At 33.9% G+C, this 19658-nt stretch overlaps 1 protein-coding gene across 2 annotated transcripts in view; it reads right to left on the reverse strand.

The window, feature by feature from the left end:
• Nucleotides 1-3479: 3479 nt before the first annotated feature.
• LOC309626243 (uncharacterized protein) overlaps nucleotides 3480-19658 on the reverse strand; it is a gene marked incomplete at its 5' end in the record, with an annotated part of 91646 nt that continues 75467 nt past the window's right edge. The window contains 4 exons of one of the 2 annotated variants that reach the window (XR_014243065.1): nucleotides 3480-10401; nucleotides 13509-13594; nucleotides 14492-14574; nucleotides 15465-15539. Coding sequence is in view for 1 of the 2 variants with exons in the window: in XM_082386766.1 (XP_082242892.1) it covers nucleotides 8805-8874; nucleotides 9367-9449; nucleotides 15429-15539 (264 nt within the window). Of the gene's footprint in view, nucleotides 10402-13508; nucleotides 13595-14491; nucleotides 14575-15428; nucleotides 15540-19658 lie in introns of both variants that reach the window. The other variant, XM_082386766.1, reaches the window with a different exon arrangement.

Raw genomic sequence — 19658 nt, forward strand, 5'->3', positions numbered from 1 at the left:
ACGCTAATGGATGCAGGGTGAGCAGGTTGAGATTAACCTTAAAACTTTGGGCCATGTTACTTGCTACAAGTGGCAAAAAAGTAACCCCTCTTTTAATTTAATTAATTCAATGATAAAGTTTACATAAAAAAGGGATACCTTTGAATCCAGTACCTGAATCAAGGACAAGAGCATCTGTGAGGTATCCGTCTCAATGCTCCACACATACATACAACCACCTGAATCTCTGAGCCTTACTTGTGCAGAATTAGCTTCATCTCAGCCCTTGTTCCAAGGCAATTTCATACCAATGAACAATACTCAATCCTACTTTATTTATTTATTTATTCATAAATTAATTCAGACACTATTCATTCTTTTTAAAGAAATGGAACGTTTAAAACCTCCAAAACCCTGAACAGAAATGCTACTGTATATATCAATGTTCTTTTTAGTCAAACTAGCAAGAGCCAGAATTTCTGCCCTAAGAGGGACATCAACTGAATGGAACTGGTTAAATCGTAATTATTTCAAGACACGCTCATTACTGGCCCACACTTTGTCCCTTTGAGCTAGTGATTGCTATTAACTTATTCATTTGTTCACTGTAATGATAAAATTGCACACGCTCAATGCAATAGCATGAATAATAGTAATACATGCACAGTTTGCTGCTCATTACCAAGCTGAAAACAGACTGTGTAACTCTGCAATGGAATTCAGTGAGCAAAATAGCTCATGCTGCCTAACAAACTTTTATCACTGGCCTTCTTTAATTTAAACAGCACTTAATCTTTTATTTAATTTTATAAACATGTTTCCGAATTAGTAATAAAACAAACAACCAGTAGACCAAAGACATCCCAGAATGAGAACATTGACAATTCATGCATCTGTCTGTATGTGCTGCATTCTGAGAGAGAAGGAACATGAATCCCAACTCCTCAAAAATAGATTAGTACTGATACTTGTTTCATCACGTCTGCGATAGTTGGTCCAGGACTGGCCATGTTTTTATTCACTTATTCCTATTTGTTAAACCTCCATGCATTAATTCACTTATACTAATATAATCATTATCCTTGACCCACAAAAGCGCAAAAACAGGATAACTGAATATTGGAAACAACTGTCTATAAGATCATTTCCAATACAGACATAGATTAGATTTCTTCTTGTGGTGGACCTCAGATGTCCTGACACGTATTATTCAACATCCTTGACTCAGACACCACCAGTCGTTAGCAAAGGTCCAAGCACGGAATCTTTTCATTTATACTTTGCCTATTGATTTTATTTATTAAGTTACGACTTACACATAAAGAAATACACATGAATCAGAAAAAACCCAAAATAAGAACCTTGATATCCCTAATGTAGATCTATAAAATCATTTCCTAGACACTAGATCTGTTACTTGAATTGACCTCAGTGTTTCATACATGGATACCTCAACATGTTTCCATGTTCATTATTGGACTATGGTTGCCCTTCTTTGATTATATTTCCTATTTCTTAATAATGCATTGACCACCATAAACCACCCAAACCAAGACAAGAACTTTGACTATTACTCACACTGGTCTCCATGTTCCTAAGACAACTGAGTTTGAGGCCACAGCAGAATGCTAAAATCAGTGCAGGAGTGACCATTCTGAGGAGTACAAAAAAGAACAAAAAGTAAAGTTTGAGACCATCTATGCATTGACTGTTTGCATTCCACCTTTCATGGACTCAGTCATTTAATATTTATTAGTTTATGGTAATTCTTTCCGGTTGGACCTCAGAGTTCCAGACACGTATTCATCATGCACGACTCATACGCCACCAGTGGTCATCATCGATCCAGTACTGCCCCTCTTTTTCTTCGTTCATTTCTATGTGTTTATTGATCAAATCACTAATGCACTAATAATAATTTTAACTCACTATGATTCACAAAAACCCAAGAAGAGTTTTTACATACATAATCTGTACACAGAATAATTCTCACATCAATATATATCTTTCACTATATCCTCAGTTTTACAAACATTCAATAAACAATACAATGCATCATATCAATCTCATATTTATTGCTAGTCTAGAGTTGACCATCTTTGATTATTTTTCACACTTTTTAATAATATTTTGAATACTCTTAAACAAACCAACCAAACCAAGACAAGAACTTTGACTATTACTCACATGGTCTTCATGTTCCTAACACAGATGTAACCAGAAAGCTCCTGACAATGGAAGGTGCTTAAATCAGCTCAAGTGCATTCATTCTGAAGAGTACAAAGCAGGACAAAGAAATCAAAAAAACTCAGACCTTATCTCCATTGATCCTTGATTTCTGCATTTCAGTTACTCATTGAGGTATTTATTAATTTTGCATAAATATACATTTTTCCTTAACAAAAAAGGACTAACCTTAAACTTGGAACTGATCCAGATCAAAAAATTGATTCTTACAAAACAGTGCCCAGATGATCCTAAACCTAAGAGGTAACATTCTTGAATCATTTATTTCTTAAGGAACAACTTTTTAATATTAACATGAAAACTTTTATGAGCAATATTTTTTGTCTCACCACATATGTTCATGTTGAAAAATGCTTCACTCTCCTCCTCTTTACTTATATTTGTTTAATGGTTCTATCATTGATTCATTAGTAATAGCAAATCTAAATCTACGAATCTAAATAAGATCATGATATTTGTATATTGCTGACATCTGTCTATAGGATCATCTCAAACAGAGGGAATAGACTATATCTCAGGTTGACCCCGAGTTCCACACACATATTACTCATCATCCGTGACTCACATGCCCCAGACATCATTAATGGTCCACATTAGACCCTCGTTTTCTTCATTTGTTTTACATTGTTATCAATTAAATAATTCATTCATGGATTTTAACAAAAATCAAATTATTTAAGAAAACAAACGAACAAGATCCTTAAATATTCCTGAAGTCTGTCTACAGAATCTTTTCCCATATACACTATATTTTTTCATTAAGTGACTTCAACATTGATTAGTCAACACGATGGTTCCTATGACATCTCTTATTATCTATTATGGATAATTTTTCATTATATTTAGTACTTTTTAATAATGCCAGGAATACTCAAACAAATAACTGAAACCAAAATAAGATCTCTGACTACTACTACTCATCTGTTCTCTTTCTTGACACAGAGGCAACATAATTTGATCACGACAGAACCTAAGATCAGCTCGGTGCATCCGTTCTGAAGAGTACCAACCCTAATGATAAAAAAATGTTGAGACATTCTCTTCTCTTCATTTATCCACAATTTCCATCCTCCATGTACATAGTCATTTAAGTGCTTATTAATTCATGGTAATTTTTATTTTTCTTTCAATACAATAAATATCAAACATGCAACTGACTCAGTGCAATAACTGACTACTACTTATCACTGTCAATATCATGCTTATTTAGTTCAAGACATAATATATTTGGTCCATTTTATTATCTATTCCAGTATATATTAATATTCATTTTGCTGACTAAATATTTTATTAATTAACAGTGCTTCACCCCTCTTCATCTTTATTCATTTATACATTTGTTAATTTATTCTGCCATTGATTCTTTTATATTTTTAAAATTCATGAGCACAAAGACCAAGAAAAAGATCACTGTATAATCCTGAAATCTATCTATAGTCACTTAAAATATGATGAATAGATAGAGTCTCTTTGTGTTGGTCCTCAGACTTCTGGACACGTAGAATTCATCTCATGAATTCATGACTCATACACTAGTCGTCATCATTAGACCATGATTGGCCAACTTTCTCTTTATGTCACCAATATTTGTTTACTAATTCACTAATAAGGAAATACATGTAAATCACCAAAAAAAGACAAGAATAAGATTCTTGAATATCTCATAACATCCACCTATAGACTCATTCATGTCAATCATCTCTTTCAATTAACTGAACTCAATGTTCCATTTATGGATTAATCAATGTAATGCTTCATATGAATCTGATATTAAGCATCAGTATGGTTGGCTTTCTTTGATTATATTCAATACTTTTTAATAATACAGTGAACAGTTGTTTTAAAAAAACCACTCAAACCAAGTCAAGAACTTTGACTATTATGCTGCTCTCCACGCTCCTAATACAAAGATGCAACCATACAGCTTGTGACTTTGGAAGAATCTTTAAATAAGCTCGAGTGGGTCCCTTCTGAGGAGCAAAAAGAGGAGCAGATGATAAAAAAATAAGACATTCTATCCATTGATCTATAGATTACACCATTCATTTACATAGCTGTTGAGGTATTTATTAAAATAGGTTAATATATTTCTTCTTAATAAATCAAATTGTCAAACTGGAAACTGACTCAACAATGACTGACTGTTACTTACAAGGTTCTGTTATCATCCTTTCATCAAAGACAAAACACACTTGGCAAAATACACACGGTACGTTTATTGTCCATTCCAAATTATAATATTATTTTTCCTCATACATTCCTGCCATTAGTTTAAAGGGTCGATTCAAACAGAGATAATGAACTAGATTTTTTTCAGGTTGGACCACGTTCCAGACACACACTCATCATATATGACTCATACACCATCAGTGGTCATCACTGATCCAATATCGCCCCTCCTTTTTTTCATTAATTTCTATAGGTTTGTCGATTAAATCATTACCTCATTAATAATCATTTTTAAATGTGATGATTCACAAAAACTCAAGAATACTTTTTGTGTCCCTAATCTATATATGGAATTAGTCTCACAACAGTATATCTCTCATTAATTATCCTCAGTTTTTCATATATACATTGATATGATGATAACTTTATCCCATATTTATCACTGAGATAGTGTTGCATTCTCTAAATCTATTTTGCACTTTTAAATGAATAACTTTAAAAAAAAACAACACTGAAACCAAGAGAGTAACTTCACTATTACTCACATTAATCTCTGTCTTCCTAGTATATACAGGCAACCGTAGAGCTCATGAGGGTGGAAGATGCTGAAAGCAGCTCGAGTGCATCTGTACTGAGAAGTACAACACGGAGCAGACAATAAAAAAAATGAGACTTAATCACCATTTCTGAATAGGTATCAATGTTTTCAATTTTATTAATAATATCTTTTGCCGCGCAACATACATTCATAATTGGACAATGCTTCACCCTATTGTTTTTTAATGTATGTATTTATATTTGTCTAATGATTCTATAGTAATTCCATAATAGTAACAAATCTAAGTTATGAAATGAATACAAGAATATGATCTTTGTATATGTCTCACATCTCTTTATAGAAACAATTTCAACAGAGGAACAGGTTAATTTTGTTCTGTGTTGGACCTCAGAGTTTCAGACACAAATTTTTTCATCGTCCGTGACTCCTATGCCATCAGACATCATCACTGGTCCATGATTTGGTCTGTTCCTCTTCATTTGTATGTTTGTACTGATTAAATTATGAATTCATTGATAAGAATAAGAATAATACATGGTTCATAAAAACTCTAAGACAAGATTCCTAACACTGGTTTACAGAATCATTTTCCACACAGACTATACCTTTTTTATCAACAGACCTCAATCCTGCACATTATTGATTAATCAATATAATGTTTCATATCCTATTTATCATTAGGAATTTTTTAATGAATCTAATACTTTTGAATAATACTGTAAATACCCATAAACAGATGACCCAATCCAAGACAACAGTGTGGACCATTACTCACCTTGGTCTCTTTCCACACAAGGAAGCAGCAGACAATCTTGATGACAACAGGAGCTGAAGTCATCTCCAGCATCTGTTCTGAAAGCAGACAAGATGATAAAAATGTTGAGACTTTCTCTCCACTGATTTAATGTTTCGACAACTCATCTGCATAGTCATTTAGGCATTTACTAATTTATGATAAGATTTAATTATTGTGCTCTTAAGAAATCAAATGTCAAAGTTGTAACTGAATCAGTAAATGACAATTATCACTATTATTCTCACTCGAAGACATATACACTTGATCATTTTATTTTCCATCCCAATTTACATCATCAGATTTCTTCATAATACTTTTTAACAATGAACAGTGTTTCCGCTCTTCATATTTATTTACTTACCTATTTATTTACTTATCCTGTCATTGATTTCTTAATAATAATACTTTTAAGTATTTCTGTACACTAAGACTAAGAACATGATCCTCATATATGCCTGGCATTTCCCTACAGAATCACTTCAAAAGAGGGGAGAATATTAGATTTCTTTTGTGTTGGGCCTCAGAACTCCAGACCCGTAGTGTTTCTCATCAAAGACTCATACCACAAGTCATCATTGTTTATTCAGATTTGGTCCTCATTACCTTCATTCAGGTCAACACTTTTTATTGATTAATACATCAATTCACTAATAATAATAAAATAAATGCTTCACGGTCACAAAAACTTAAAACAAACAAGGTCTTTGGCTCTTTCATCTGTCTACAGAATTACTTCCCACAGAAACTGTCATTAATTGACCTCAAAGTTTCCTATATAGATTCATTAATATGAATCCTATATAGATTCATTAATGCTTCATATTAACCCTACTTTTACTGTTTAGCCATGGTCGACAATCATCAATTATATTTCACATTTTTTTTTAAAGATTTTTTGATGTGGACCATTTTTAAAGTCCTTATTGAATTTGTTACAATATTGTTTCTGTTTTATGTTTTTGTTTTTTGGCCCCACGGCATGTGGGATCTCAGCTCCCTGACCAGGGATCGAACCCACACCCTGTGCAACAGAAGGTGAAGTCTTAACCACTGGACCACCAGGGAATTCCCTCACAGGTTTTAAGAATGCAGTGAAAATCTTATAAAAAACAAAACCACAAAACCAAGAAAATAATTTTGACTATTACTCACTTTGCTCTCCAAGCTCTTAACACATAGATGCAACCACAGGATTCGTGACATCGGTGGAAAACTTAAGTCAGCCCATTGCAACGATTCTAAGGAGTACAAGACAAAGTAGAAGATAGAAAAAGAGGTTAAGATATTATTTTCATTAGTCCTTGAATTCCACCTTTCATGTAGTCAGTCATTTAGGTAGGTAGTGAATTGGGATAATTTGTATTTTATTTTCTCCTAAGTAAATGAACAATATCGATCTTCACAATGACAGAGAACATGAAATTTGACTTATCAATAACTATATCATCCTTAGTCAAAGAATACCCCCCTTGTACCATATGTTTCCTAACATACATTTGTTTTTAATATATGTTGATAGTATTTCTTGCCTAACCACATATTTCTATAATTGGAGAAAGTTTCACCACCTTCATCTTTATTTATCTATTTATTATTTGATTGATCCAATTATAAAAATTAAAAGAAAATGAATGAACATAAAACAAGATCCTTGTATAATCCTGACATGTGTCTATAGGATCACCTGAAATAGGGGCAATGGGCCAGAATCCATTTGCATTGGACCTCAGAGTTCCAGACACGTATTCATCGTAAACGACTCATAACGCACCGAACAGTCATCATGGATCCAATGTTGTACCTATTTTCTTCATTCATTTCTACAGTGTTTATTGACTAATTCATTAATTCACTAATAATAATTTTAAAACCCAATTATTTGCAAAAAGCCAGAAAAGCCCTGAAATCCCTATTCTGTATATATAATAGAATTATTTTCACATCAGTATATCTCTTTGTTTATATCCTTTGTTTTTATGTTACATATTAATTCAGTATTTATCACTGGGCTACAGTTGGCCATTCTTCTTATATATGGTACTTTTCAATAATACACTAAATACCCTGAAAGGAATCACTGAAATCCATACAAGACTTTGACTATTACTCACATTGGTGTCTGTTCTCCTAACACAGAGATGCAATCACAGAGGTCACCATCACGGTACACTGCTTAAATCAGCTCAAGTGTTTCCATTCTGCAAAGTACAAAGCAGTCGATGATAAAAAACGTTTAAGTATAATCCCCATTGATTCTTGATATCCACATTTCATTTACTCATGCATTTAGGTATTTATAAATTATTCAGAGTGGAGATATTTTTATCTTAACAAAATGAACAACAGCAAACTTGAGACACACCCACAACAATATAATTGACTCTTAATTATCTGTATTGATATGATCCTTAGTCAAAGAGATGCTCTTGATCCATTTATTCCTGACTGAGTTTCAGTGTTTTCAATTTTATTAATAGTATTTCTTGTCTCGCCACATGTTTATAGTTAGACAAAGTTCACCCTTTTTTTCTTTACCTGTTATTTATATTTATTTAATGGTTCTATAATTAATCCATTAATAATAATAAATCTAAATCTATGAACCAAATACGTATACTGGGTATATCTTAACATGAAATACAAGAAATACACTAGGTATTTTGTTGGACCTCAGTATCTAGACATATATTATTCATTACCCAGACTCATCTGCTACCATTTACCATCACTGGTCCATGAAAGCCCTCTTTCTTTTCATTCTCATAAACATCTGTTTATTGATAAATTCATTGTTAAATACACATAAATAAAAAATAAACTAAAATATTGTCAATATCTATCTCTAAAATCTTTTCCAGAGACTAACTCTGTTTCAAAAACTGACCTCAAGGATACATTTATAGATTAATCAACATAACAGTTCATGTCAATCTGATACAAACATGGCATTTTTCCTTCTTTGATTACATTTCATATTTTGAATAATACGTGAATAACCTTAAACAAACCACTCAAACTAAAACATTGACTATTACTCACATGGTCTTCATACTCCTACAGCACAGGTGAAACCAGAGAGCTTGTGACCATGCAAGATGCTTCAATCAGCTCCCGTGCGTCCGTTCTGAGGAATATAAAGCAGAGGAGATGATAACAAAATGAGATGCTCTTCCTGACATCTGTCTATAGGATGCCTTCTTGAGTTGAGAATGGACTAGCTTAATTCAATATTGGACCTCAGAGTTCCAGACACGTATTCATCGTATATGACTCATATTGATGATGACCAGAAATCATCATCGATCCAATATTGGTCCTATTTTTCTACATCCGTTTCTATATCTTTATTGCTTAAATCAAAAATCCACTAATAATTTCAGCAGTACAATTCAAAAAATAAAACAAGAAGAGCCTTGGTGTACACAGAAGTATTGTTACTGTAACATATCTTCCTCGATAATACATTGTTTTCCATATATACATTAATCAATATAATGGTTCGTATATCCATACTCAGCACTGAGATGTGGCTGCCTTCTTTACTTATATTCCACATTTCTTAATAATACAGTAAATTACTTTAATAAAAAAACAGAGAATTTCAACTGTTACTCACATTAATCTCCATCCTCCTATTATACAGAGGCAACCAGAGCTCCTGTCCTTGGAAGATGCTAAATCAGCTCTACTGCCTTCATTCTGAGGAGTACACAACACAGAAGATGTTAAAAATATTGAGACCTAATAACCACTGATCCTTGTTTTCTGCATTTCGTTTACTCAGTATTTAGGTATTTATTACTTTTTCTTTCTCTCTATACTTTTTATCTTGTTAAAAGAGAAGGCTCAATCTTTAGTCTGAGGCAGAACAATTAAACTGTCTTTACTGATGCATTTCTATCTAAGCTTGGTCAAAGAGGTGACCTTCAGCCATTTATTTAACGGGCATCAGTGTTTTCAGTGTTTATTAACAGTATCTTTTGCCAAAACAAATATGTTCATATTTGGACAGTGCTTCACCCTATTTTTCCTTATGTTTATTTATATTTGTTTAATGGTTCTATCAGAGCTCCATTAATAATAACAAATCTAAGTCCGTGAAATCCATACAAAGATATGATCTATTTATATTCCTGTCATCTCTCTATAGAGACAATTTCACCAGAAGGAAGAGACTACTTATGGTCTGGGTTGGACCTCAGAGTATCAGACGTGTTTTCATCATTCAGGACTCTTCCCATCACGATCATCATTATTGGTCCATCACTGAGTCTCTTTTCTTCCATCATTTCTATATTTGTATTGATTAAATCATTAATTGGTAATAACCCCAAGAATAAGACCCGTCAATACCCCTAACCTCAATTTACAGAATCATTTCCCATTGAGGGTCTATCTCTTCCAATATTCGACCTCAATCCTATCCATTATCAATTATTCAAAAGAATATTTCTATTTATCATTGAACTATGAGTAAATTTTTGATTAATTTAATACTTTTTAATAACACCGTGAATACCCTCAAACGCATCACCTAATCCAAGACAACAACCTTGCCCATTGTTCACCTTAGTTTCCTAGTTTCCTTCCTGACACAGGGGTGGTGTGACAAGTGAGCACAGCAGAAGTTGAAATAGCAGGAACATCCATCCTGAAGAATAACAAGCAGACAAGGTGATAAAAATACTGAGATACGCTCTCCATTGATCCAAATATCACACTATTCATTTGCACAGTAATTGAGGCTTTGACTAAATTATGGTAATATTTGTTTCTTTTTCCCTTAATAAATCAAATGTCAAAGTTGTAACTGACTCAGTCAGTAACCAATACCTGTCACTTTCTATATCACCCAAAGAGGTAACACCCTTATACCACATCTTTCTCAATGGTTATCAGTCTTTTCAATAATTATTAATGTATTACTATATGATAGTAACTTTTGCCTAACCACATATTTTTATAATTGAAAAAGGCTTCACTTTCATCATTTTTTTATTTTACATATTTGTATATTGACTATTTCATTGATTCAATTATAAAAATAGAAAAAATGCACGGTAATAATAACCAAAACAAAGATCTTTGTATATTCCTAACCATTGCCTATAAGGTCACTTCAAACAGGACAATGGACTAGATTCCATTTGCATCAGACCTCAGAGTTCCAGACACGTATTCATCGTACACAACTCATATGCCACGGATAGTCATCATCAGACCAATATTGTCCATCTTTTTCTACATACATTTCTATTTCTTTATTGTGTAAATCACAAATTCACTAATAATTTTAATCAGTACAATTAAAAAAAAAACAGAACATTGATGTATAAAGAATTATTCTTACTTTAACACATTAATATAAGAATATAATCTATTTATATTCCTGAAACCTCTCAACAGAAAAAGTTTCATCAGAGGAAATATACTACTTATGTCTGCATTGGACCTCAGAGTTCCAGACATGTTTTCATCGTTTAGGACTCTTCCCGAAACGATCATCATCATTGGTCCATGGTTGAGTCTCTTTTCTTTGTTCAATTCTGTTCATTGACTAATTCAGTAATGCACTCATAATAACTAAAAAAACCCTATTATTCACAAAACCTTAGAAGAGTCATGATAACCCTATTGTGTACATAGATCATTCTCACATCAACGTATCTCTTTTTTTAAATTAGATGCTGTTTTTCACTGACGCAGTAATCAATTAATGTGTCATAAAATTCAATAGTTATCACTGAGCTACACTTGGCCTTCTGTTATTCTATATGGAACATTCAAACAATACAATGAATACACACACAAACAAAAACAAACAAACAAACAGAAATTAACAAAACTGTGACAAGAAATTTGACTACTACTCACATTGGTCTCTGTGCTTCTAACCCAGAGATGCAATCATAAGGTACATCACCACGGAATAATGCTTCATCAGCGCAAATGTGTCCATTTTGAACAATATGAAGTACAGTCGATGAGAAAAATAAAGGAAAGAAAATTTATCGTCATTGACTCTTGCATTCTATGTCTCGTTTACCCAGACCTTTAGGAATGTATAGCTTTTTCTAATGTACACATTGTTTTCTCTTGAAAGAAAGAAAAACCTCATACTTGACACTGACTCAGAAAAACAAAATCGACTTCCAATACTTCAAGTCTACCTGAATCTTAGCCACAGAGGTAACATCTTTCATCCACTGATTTCATAATGGGCACCAGTGTTGGGAATTTCTCTTACTATTTCTTTCCTCACCATTTATGTTCACAATTAGACAATAATATATCTGTTCTTCTTCATCTATTATCTATATCTTTAAAGGTACTCTCACTGATGTATTAATAATTTTAAAACTCAATCTTAGAACTTGAACTTTAAACATTCATAACGTCTGCCCATAGGATGAAATAAACAAAGAAATAGAGTATGAAATGGCTTGGGCCTCAAGGTTCCAGACCTTCTTCATTTGTCATCCATGACTCATCTGCTAATCATCACTGGTTCATTTGAGACCTAGTTTTAGTTCATTCATTTATATATTTGTATCAATTAAATCCTTATTCATTGATAATAATAAAATAAATACATGATTAACAAAAACCAAAGAACAAGACACTCGAATACCCCGACTTGTCTCTAATTAATACCAAAATAGATTATACCTTTCATTAATAAATATCAATGTTATATATTATCAATAAATCAACATAAGGTTTCATATCATATTTATCATTGGGCCATAGTTAACCTTTTGATGATATCTATTACGTTTGAGAATACAATGAAAACACTTGAACCAATTCACTAAACCAAGACAGGACCCCACCCAGGTCTCTGTCCCACAGCAACCTGAAAAGGAGAACCTTGATCACAGTGGAGGCTGAAATCACCTTGAGCTTCTATTCTGAAAAGTACCAGAGAAGGTGATGACTGAGATTGAGACTTTCACACCATGGATCGGCAGATTTGTTGATTGATGCTTTCATTGAATCAATTAGCATAACCAATGAAAACGCATGAAGAGAAAGATCACATTTCTTTTGTATTGGACCTCAGAGTTCCAGACACGTATTATTCGTCATCGATGACCCATACGCTGGCATTTATCATCATCGATCCAGAAAAGATGACCTTCTCTTCATTCTATATGGTTCACTGATTCATGCGTTAATTCACTAATGCCGATTTTGACACTCTTGGGTTTGCAAAACCCAGCGAGGCCTCGATATCACTCACCTGTGTCTAGAACCATTCTCACGTCATCATATCTCTCTCATATTTATTATCAGGTTTTTGCTTCATAACAGTTCTTTGTTTATCAGTGGGATAAAGATGCCCTCCTTGGGCTTCCCTGGTGGCGCAGTGGTTGAGAATCTGCCTGCCAATGCAGGGCACACGGGTTCGAGCCCTGGTCTGGGAAGATCCCACATGCCGCAGAGCAACTAGGCCCGTGAGCCACAACTACTGAGCCTGCGTGTCTGGAGCCTGTGCTCCGCAACAAGAGAGGCCACGATAGTGAGAGGCCCACGCACCGCGATGAAGAGTGGCCCCCGCTTGCCGCAACTAGAGAAAGCCCGTGCACAGAAACGAAGACCCAACACAGCCAAAAATAAAATATAAATAAATAAATAAATTTATAAAAAAAAAAAAAAAGATGCCCTCCTTTAATTTCCTTTCACCCATTTTGTTAGCACAGTCATTACTTTTAGAGAATCCACCCACCCCCAGACTAGGAACTAGATGATGCTCACATGGGTGTCCTGGCTCTTACAACCAAGATGCCATCCTAGGCTGGCACTCGAGGAAGAATCCTCATTTCTGGTCCAGTGCATTCACTCTGAGGAGTATAAAACAAAGCAGAAGATAAAAATGGTGGAGACAATCCACTCATCCCTGCTTCCACATTGACATCGTTATGTAAGCTATCCCTAATGTAGCAGATACGTGAAATCTTATGAAAACGAACCATTTTGATCTTGACACTGCGCTACACGATGAAGACTGTCCATCACTTCTCTTGGCCCCCTCATCCTTACCGTAAGTGGTAACAGTCAGGTACCATTCATTTTTAATTGAAATTCAGGGTGTCCGTGGTACATTAATAGTATTTCTTGGCTCAGCACATATTTCAGTAATTGGAAATTGTTTTACTCCATTCATCTTTATTTTTAATTATATATTTATTTACAGATTCTCACATTTTCCAATTACAATAATAGAATGAATATCCATGAACACAAAGACCACAAATAAGCCCCTCCTTTATTCTTGACATCTGTTTATAGGATGCCTTCTCGAGTTGAGAATGGACTCGATTAATTTAATATTGGACCTCAGAGTTCCTCAGAGTTCCAGAGTTCCAGAATATATTGGTATAGTCACCATATACCACTCATAATGATGACCGGAAATCATCATTGATCCAATATTGTTCCTATTTTCCTACATATATTTCTATTTTTTATTGATTAAATAAAAAATTCACTAATAATGTTAGCAGTACAACTCAAAAAAGAGAAACAAGAAAAGTCTTGATGTATATAGAATAATTTGTACTTAAATATATATCTCTCTTTAATACATTGTTTTCCATATGTGCATTAATCAATATAATAGTTTGTATATCAATACTCAACACTGAGATGTAGCTGCCTTCTTTACTTATATTCCACGTTTCTTAATAATACAGTAAATTACTTTAATAAAAAAACAGAGAATTTCAACTGTTACTCACATTAATCTCCATCCTCCTATTATACAGAGGCAACCAGAGCTCCTGTCCTTGGAAGATGCTAAATCATCTCTACTGCCTTCATTCTGAGGAGTACACAACACAGAAGATGATAAAAATATTGAGACCTAATCGCCACTGATCCTTGTTTTCTGCATTTCATTTACTCAGTAGTTAGGTATCATTAGTTTTTCTTTCTCTCTTATCTTAAAAGAAAAAAACTCAATCTTTAGTCTGAGGCAGAACAATTAAACTGTATTTACTGATGCATTTCTATCTAACTTTGGACCAGGAGGTGACCTTCACCCATTTATTTAATGGGCAGCAGTGTTTTCAATGTTTGTTAACAGTATCTTTTGCCAAACAAAACACATTCATATTTGGACAATGTTTCACCTTATTTTTCCTTATGTTTATTTATATTTGCTTAAAGGTTCTAACACAGATCCATTAATAATAACAAATCTAAGTCTGTGAAATCCATACATAGATATGATCTATTTATATTCTTGTCATCTCTCTATAGAAACAGTTTCACCAGAAGGAAGAGACTACTATGGTCTGGGTTGGACCTCAGAGTTTCAGACATGTTTTCATCGTTCAGGACTCTTCCCGTCACGATCATCATCATTGGTCCATCACTGAGTCTCTTTTCTTCCATCATGTCTATATTTGTATTGATTAAATCATTAATTAATTGGTAATAATAAAAATAATATATGGTTCACTAAATATTCCAAGAATAAGACTCTTCAATACCTCTAACCTCAGTTTACAGAATCGTTTCCCACTAACGGTCCATCTCTTCCAATTTTCAACCTCAATCCTATCCATTATCAATTATTCAAAAGAACATTTCTTATATTTATCATTGAACTATGAGTAAGTTTTTGATTAACTTAATACTTTTTAATAACACCGTGAGTACCCTCAAACGCACCACCAGTCCAAGACAACAACCTTGCCCATTGTTCACCTTAGTTTCCTTCCTGACACAGGGGCGGTGTGACAAGTGAGCACAGCAGAAGCTGAAATAGCAGGAACACCCATCCTGAAGAATAACAAGCAGACAAGGTGATAAAAATACTGAGATACGCTCTCCATTGATCCAAATATCACACTATTCATTTGCACAGTAATTGAGGCAGTGACTAAATTATGGTAATATTTGTTTCTTTTTCCCCTAATAAATCAAATGTCAAAGTTGTAACTGACTCAGTCAGTAACCAATACCTGTCACTTTCTATATCACCCCTAGCCAAAGAGGTGATATACCACTTCTTTCCCAATGGTTACAAGTCTTTTCAATAAATTTTTTTTTAAAGAATTATGGGGTTTTTTTGATGTGGACCATTTTTAAAGTCTTTATTGAATTTGTTCCAATATCGCTTCTGTTTTATGTTTTGTTTTTTTGGCCACGAGGCATGTGGGATCTTAGCTCCCCGACCAGGGATCGAAACCACACCCACTGCATTGGAAGATGAATTCTTAACCACTGGACCACCAGGGAAGTCCCTCAATAAATATTAATGTATTAATATACGATAGTAATTTTTGCCTAACCACATATTTTTATAATTGGAAAAGGCTTCACATTCATCATTTTTTTATTTTACACATCTGTATATTCACTATTTCATTGATTCAGTTATAAAAATAGAAAAAATGCCTGGTCATAATAACCAAAACAAACATCTTTGTATATTCCTAACCACTGCCTATAAGGTCACTGCAAACAGGAAAATGGACTAGAATCCCTTTGCATCGGACCTCAGAGCTCCAGACACGTATTCATCGCACACAACTCATACGCCACTGGTAGTCATCATCGATCCAATATTGTCCCTTTTTTTCTAAATATATTTCTATTTCTTTATTGTGTAAATCACAAATTCACTAATAATTTTATCAGTACAATTAGAAAAACAAGAAGAGCTTTTTTTTTTTTTTACGTGATGATCCATTTATTTATTTATTTATTTATGGCTGTGTTGGGTCTTCGTTTCTGTGTGAAGGCTTTCTCTAGTTGTGGCAAGTGGGGGCCACTCTTCATCGCGGTGCACGGGTCTCTCACTATCGTGGCCTCTCTTGTTGCGGAGCACAAGCTCCAGACACGCAGGCTCAGTAATTGTGGCTCACGGGCCTAGTTGCTCCGCGGCATGTGGGATCTTCCCAGACCAGGGCTCAAACCCGTGTCCCCTGCATTGGCAGGCAGACTCTCAACCACTGCGCCACCAGGGAAGCCCAAGAAGAGCTTTGATGTATATAGAATTATTCTTACTTTAATACATCTCTCATTAACACCCTCAGTTTTCCGTATATTCATTAATCAATACAATGATTCTTATACCAATTCTCAACACTGAGATGCAGCTGCCTTCTTTACTTATAGTCCACATTTCTTAATCATACATTGAATTACTTTAATAAAAAAACAAACTGAGGAAAAGAACTTCGACTATTACTCACATTAATCTCCATCCTCCTACTATTCAGAGGCAAGCACAGAGCTCATGCCCATGAAAGATGCTAAATCATCTCTATTGCCTTCATTCTGAGGAGTACAGAACACAGGAGATGATACAAATATTCAGACCTAATTGCCATTGATCCTTATTTTCCAAATTTCATTTACTCAGTATTTAGGTAGTTATTATTTTTTCTTTCAATACTTTCTATTTTGTTAAAAGAGAAAGCTCAATCTTTAGTCTGAGGCAGAACAATTAAACTGACTCTTACATATGCATTTCTATCCAAACTGGGTCAAATAGGTGACCCTCAGCCATTTATTTAATGGGCATCAGTGTTTTCAATGTTTGTTAACAGTAACTTTTGTCACAAAGTTCCAATTTGGACAGTTTCACCCTACTTTTCCTTATATGTTTATTTATACTTGCTTAATGGTTCCATCACAGATCCATTAATAACAACAAATCTAAGTCTATGAAATCAATATAAGAATATGATTTCTTTATATTCCTGACATCTCTCTATAGAAATAATTTCAAACAGGGAATAGACTACTTATGATCTGGGTTGGACCTCAGTTTCAGCCATGTTTTCATCGTTCAGGACTCTTCCCATCACGATCATCATCATTGGCCCATGATTGAGTCTCTTTTCTTTGTTCATTTCTATTTGTTTATTGACTAATTCAGTAAGTCACTCATAATAATTTTAAAACCCTATTATTCACAAATCCCAAGAAGAGTCATGATATTGCTATCTATAAATAGATCATTCTCACAGCAATGTACCTCTTTTTAAATTATATGTTGTTACTCATCTATGCATTAATCAATTAATGTTTCATAAACTTCTGTATCACTGAGCTGCATTGTCCCTCTGTTATCCTATATGGAACTTTCAAATAGTACACTGTATACACACACAGAGGAAAAAAAATCACTGAAACCAAGACAAGAAATGTGACTATTACTCACATTGGTCTCTGTGCTTCTAACACAGAGATGCAATCATTAAGGTGCATCACCATGGAATAACGCTTCATCAGCGCGAATGTGTCCATTTTGAACAATACGAAGTACAGTCAATGAGAAAAAACAACAAATTTATTGCCATTGACTCTTGCATTCTACATTTCATTTACCCAGTCATTTAGGAATTTATAACTTTTTTATAATGCAGACATTGTTTTCTCTTAACAGGAAGAACAACTTCAGACTTGAGATTGACTCAGAACAATAAAATCAACTCTGAATAGTTCAAGTCTATCTGATACTTGGCCAGAGAGGTGATACCCTTGAGCCATCCATTTCATAATGGACATCAATGTTGGCAATTTTTATTAATATTTCTTGCCTCATTATATATGTTCCTAATTAGACAATAATTTACTGTTCTTCTTCATCTATTATCTACATATCTTTAATGGTGCTCTCATTGCTGTATTACTAATTTTTAAACTCGGTCTAAGCACTTGAACTTCTTAACATCTGTGCATAGGATGAAATAAACAAAGAAAAAGAGTACGGATTGTGTTGGGCCTCAGCGTTCCAGACCCTTATTTTGCATCATCCATGGTCATGTGTTAATCATCATTGATTCATCTGGGCCCAGGTTTAGTTCATTTATTTATATATTTGTATCAATTAAATCATCACTTCACTTATAATAATAAAATAAATACTTGAATAACAAAAACCAAAGAACCAGCCATTGGATATCCCTGACTTGTCTCTAATACCAACATAGATTATACCATTCATTAATAAATATGAATGTTATATATTATCAATCAACATAAGGTCTCATATGATATTTATCATTGGGCCATAGTTAACTTTTTGATTATATTTACTACTTTCAAAGAATACAATGAAAACACTTAAACCAACTCCCCAAACCAAGACAGGAACCTTGGCTATAGCTCACCTGGGTCTCTGTCCCATAGCAACCTGAAAAGGAGAACCTTGATCAAAATGGAGGCTGAACTCACCTTGAGCTTCTATTCTGAAAAGTACCAAACAGAGAAGGTGATGACTGAGATTGAGACTTTCACACCATGGATCGGCGGATTTGTTGACTGATGCTTTCATTGGCTCAATTAGCATAACCAATGAAAACGCATGAAGAGAAAGACCACATTTCTTTTGTATTGGACCTCAGCGTTTCAGACACATATTATTCGTCACCGATGACCCATACGCTGGCATTTATCATCATCGATCCAGAAGAGATGACTTTCTCTTCATTCATTCTATATCATTTATTGGTTAATTCATTAATTCACTAATTACAACTTTAAAACAATATGATTCACGAAACACCAAGAAGTCCTTGTTATTCCTGATATGTATCTTGAGTCATTCTCAAATCAATGTATCTTTGTTATTAATTATACAACTTTTCATAAATGCTTTAATCATTGTGATTCTATTAATCACATATTTGTTACAAGGACACATTGGACTTTCTGGAATATTTTTAATTCTTTTGGTTAATACAATGAAGACCCTTAACAAAACATCCAAACCAAGGAAAGAATTTGCTTATTACTCACATAGATCTCTGGGATCCTAAAACACAGATCCTATCCTAAGGCTGTCGATCAAGGAAAGGTCCTTAAATCAGGTCCACTGTGTCGCTTCTGAGGAGAAGAGGGAAGAACAGATGATAAAGACGGTTGAGACATTCTCTCCACTGATCA

Source organism: Balaenoptera borealis (genome assembly GCF_965194805.1).
Source record: "Balaenoptera borealis genome assembly, chromosome: 3".
Taxonomy (NCBI): Eukaryota; Metazoa; Chordata; class Mammalia; order Artiodactyla; family Balaenopteridae; genus Balaenoptera; species Balaenoptera borealis.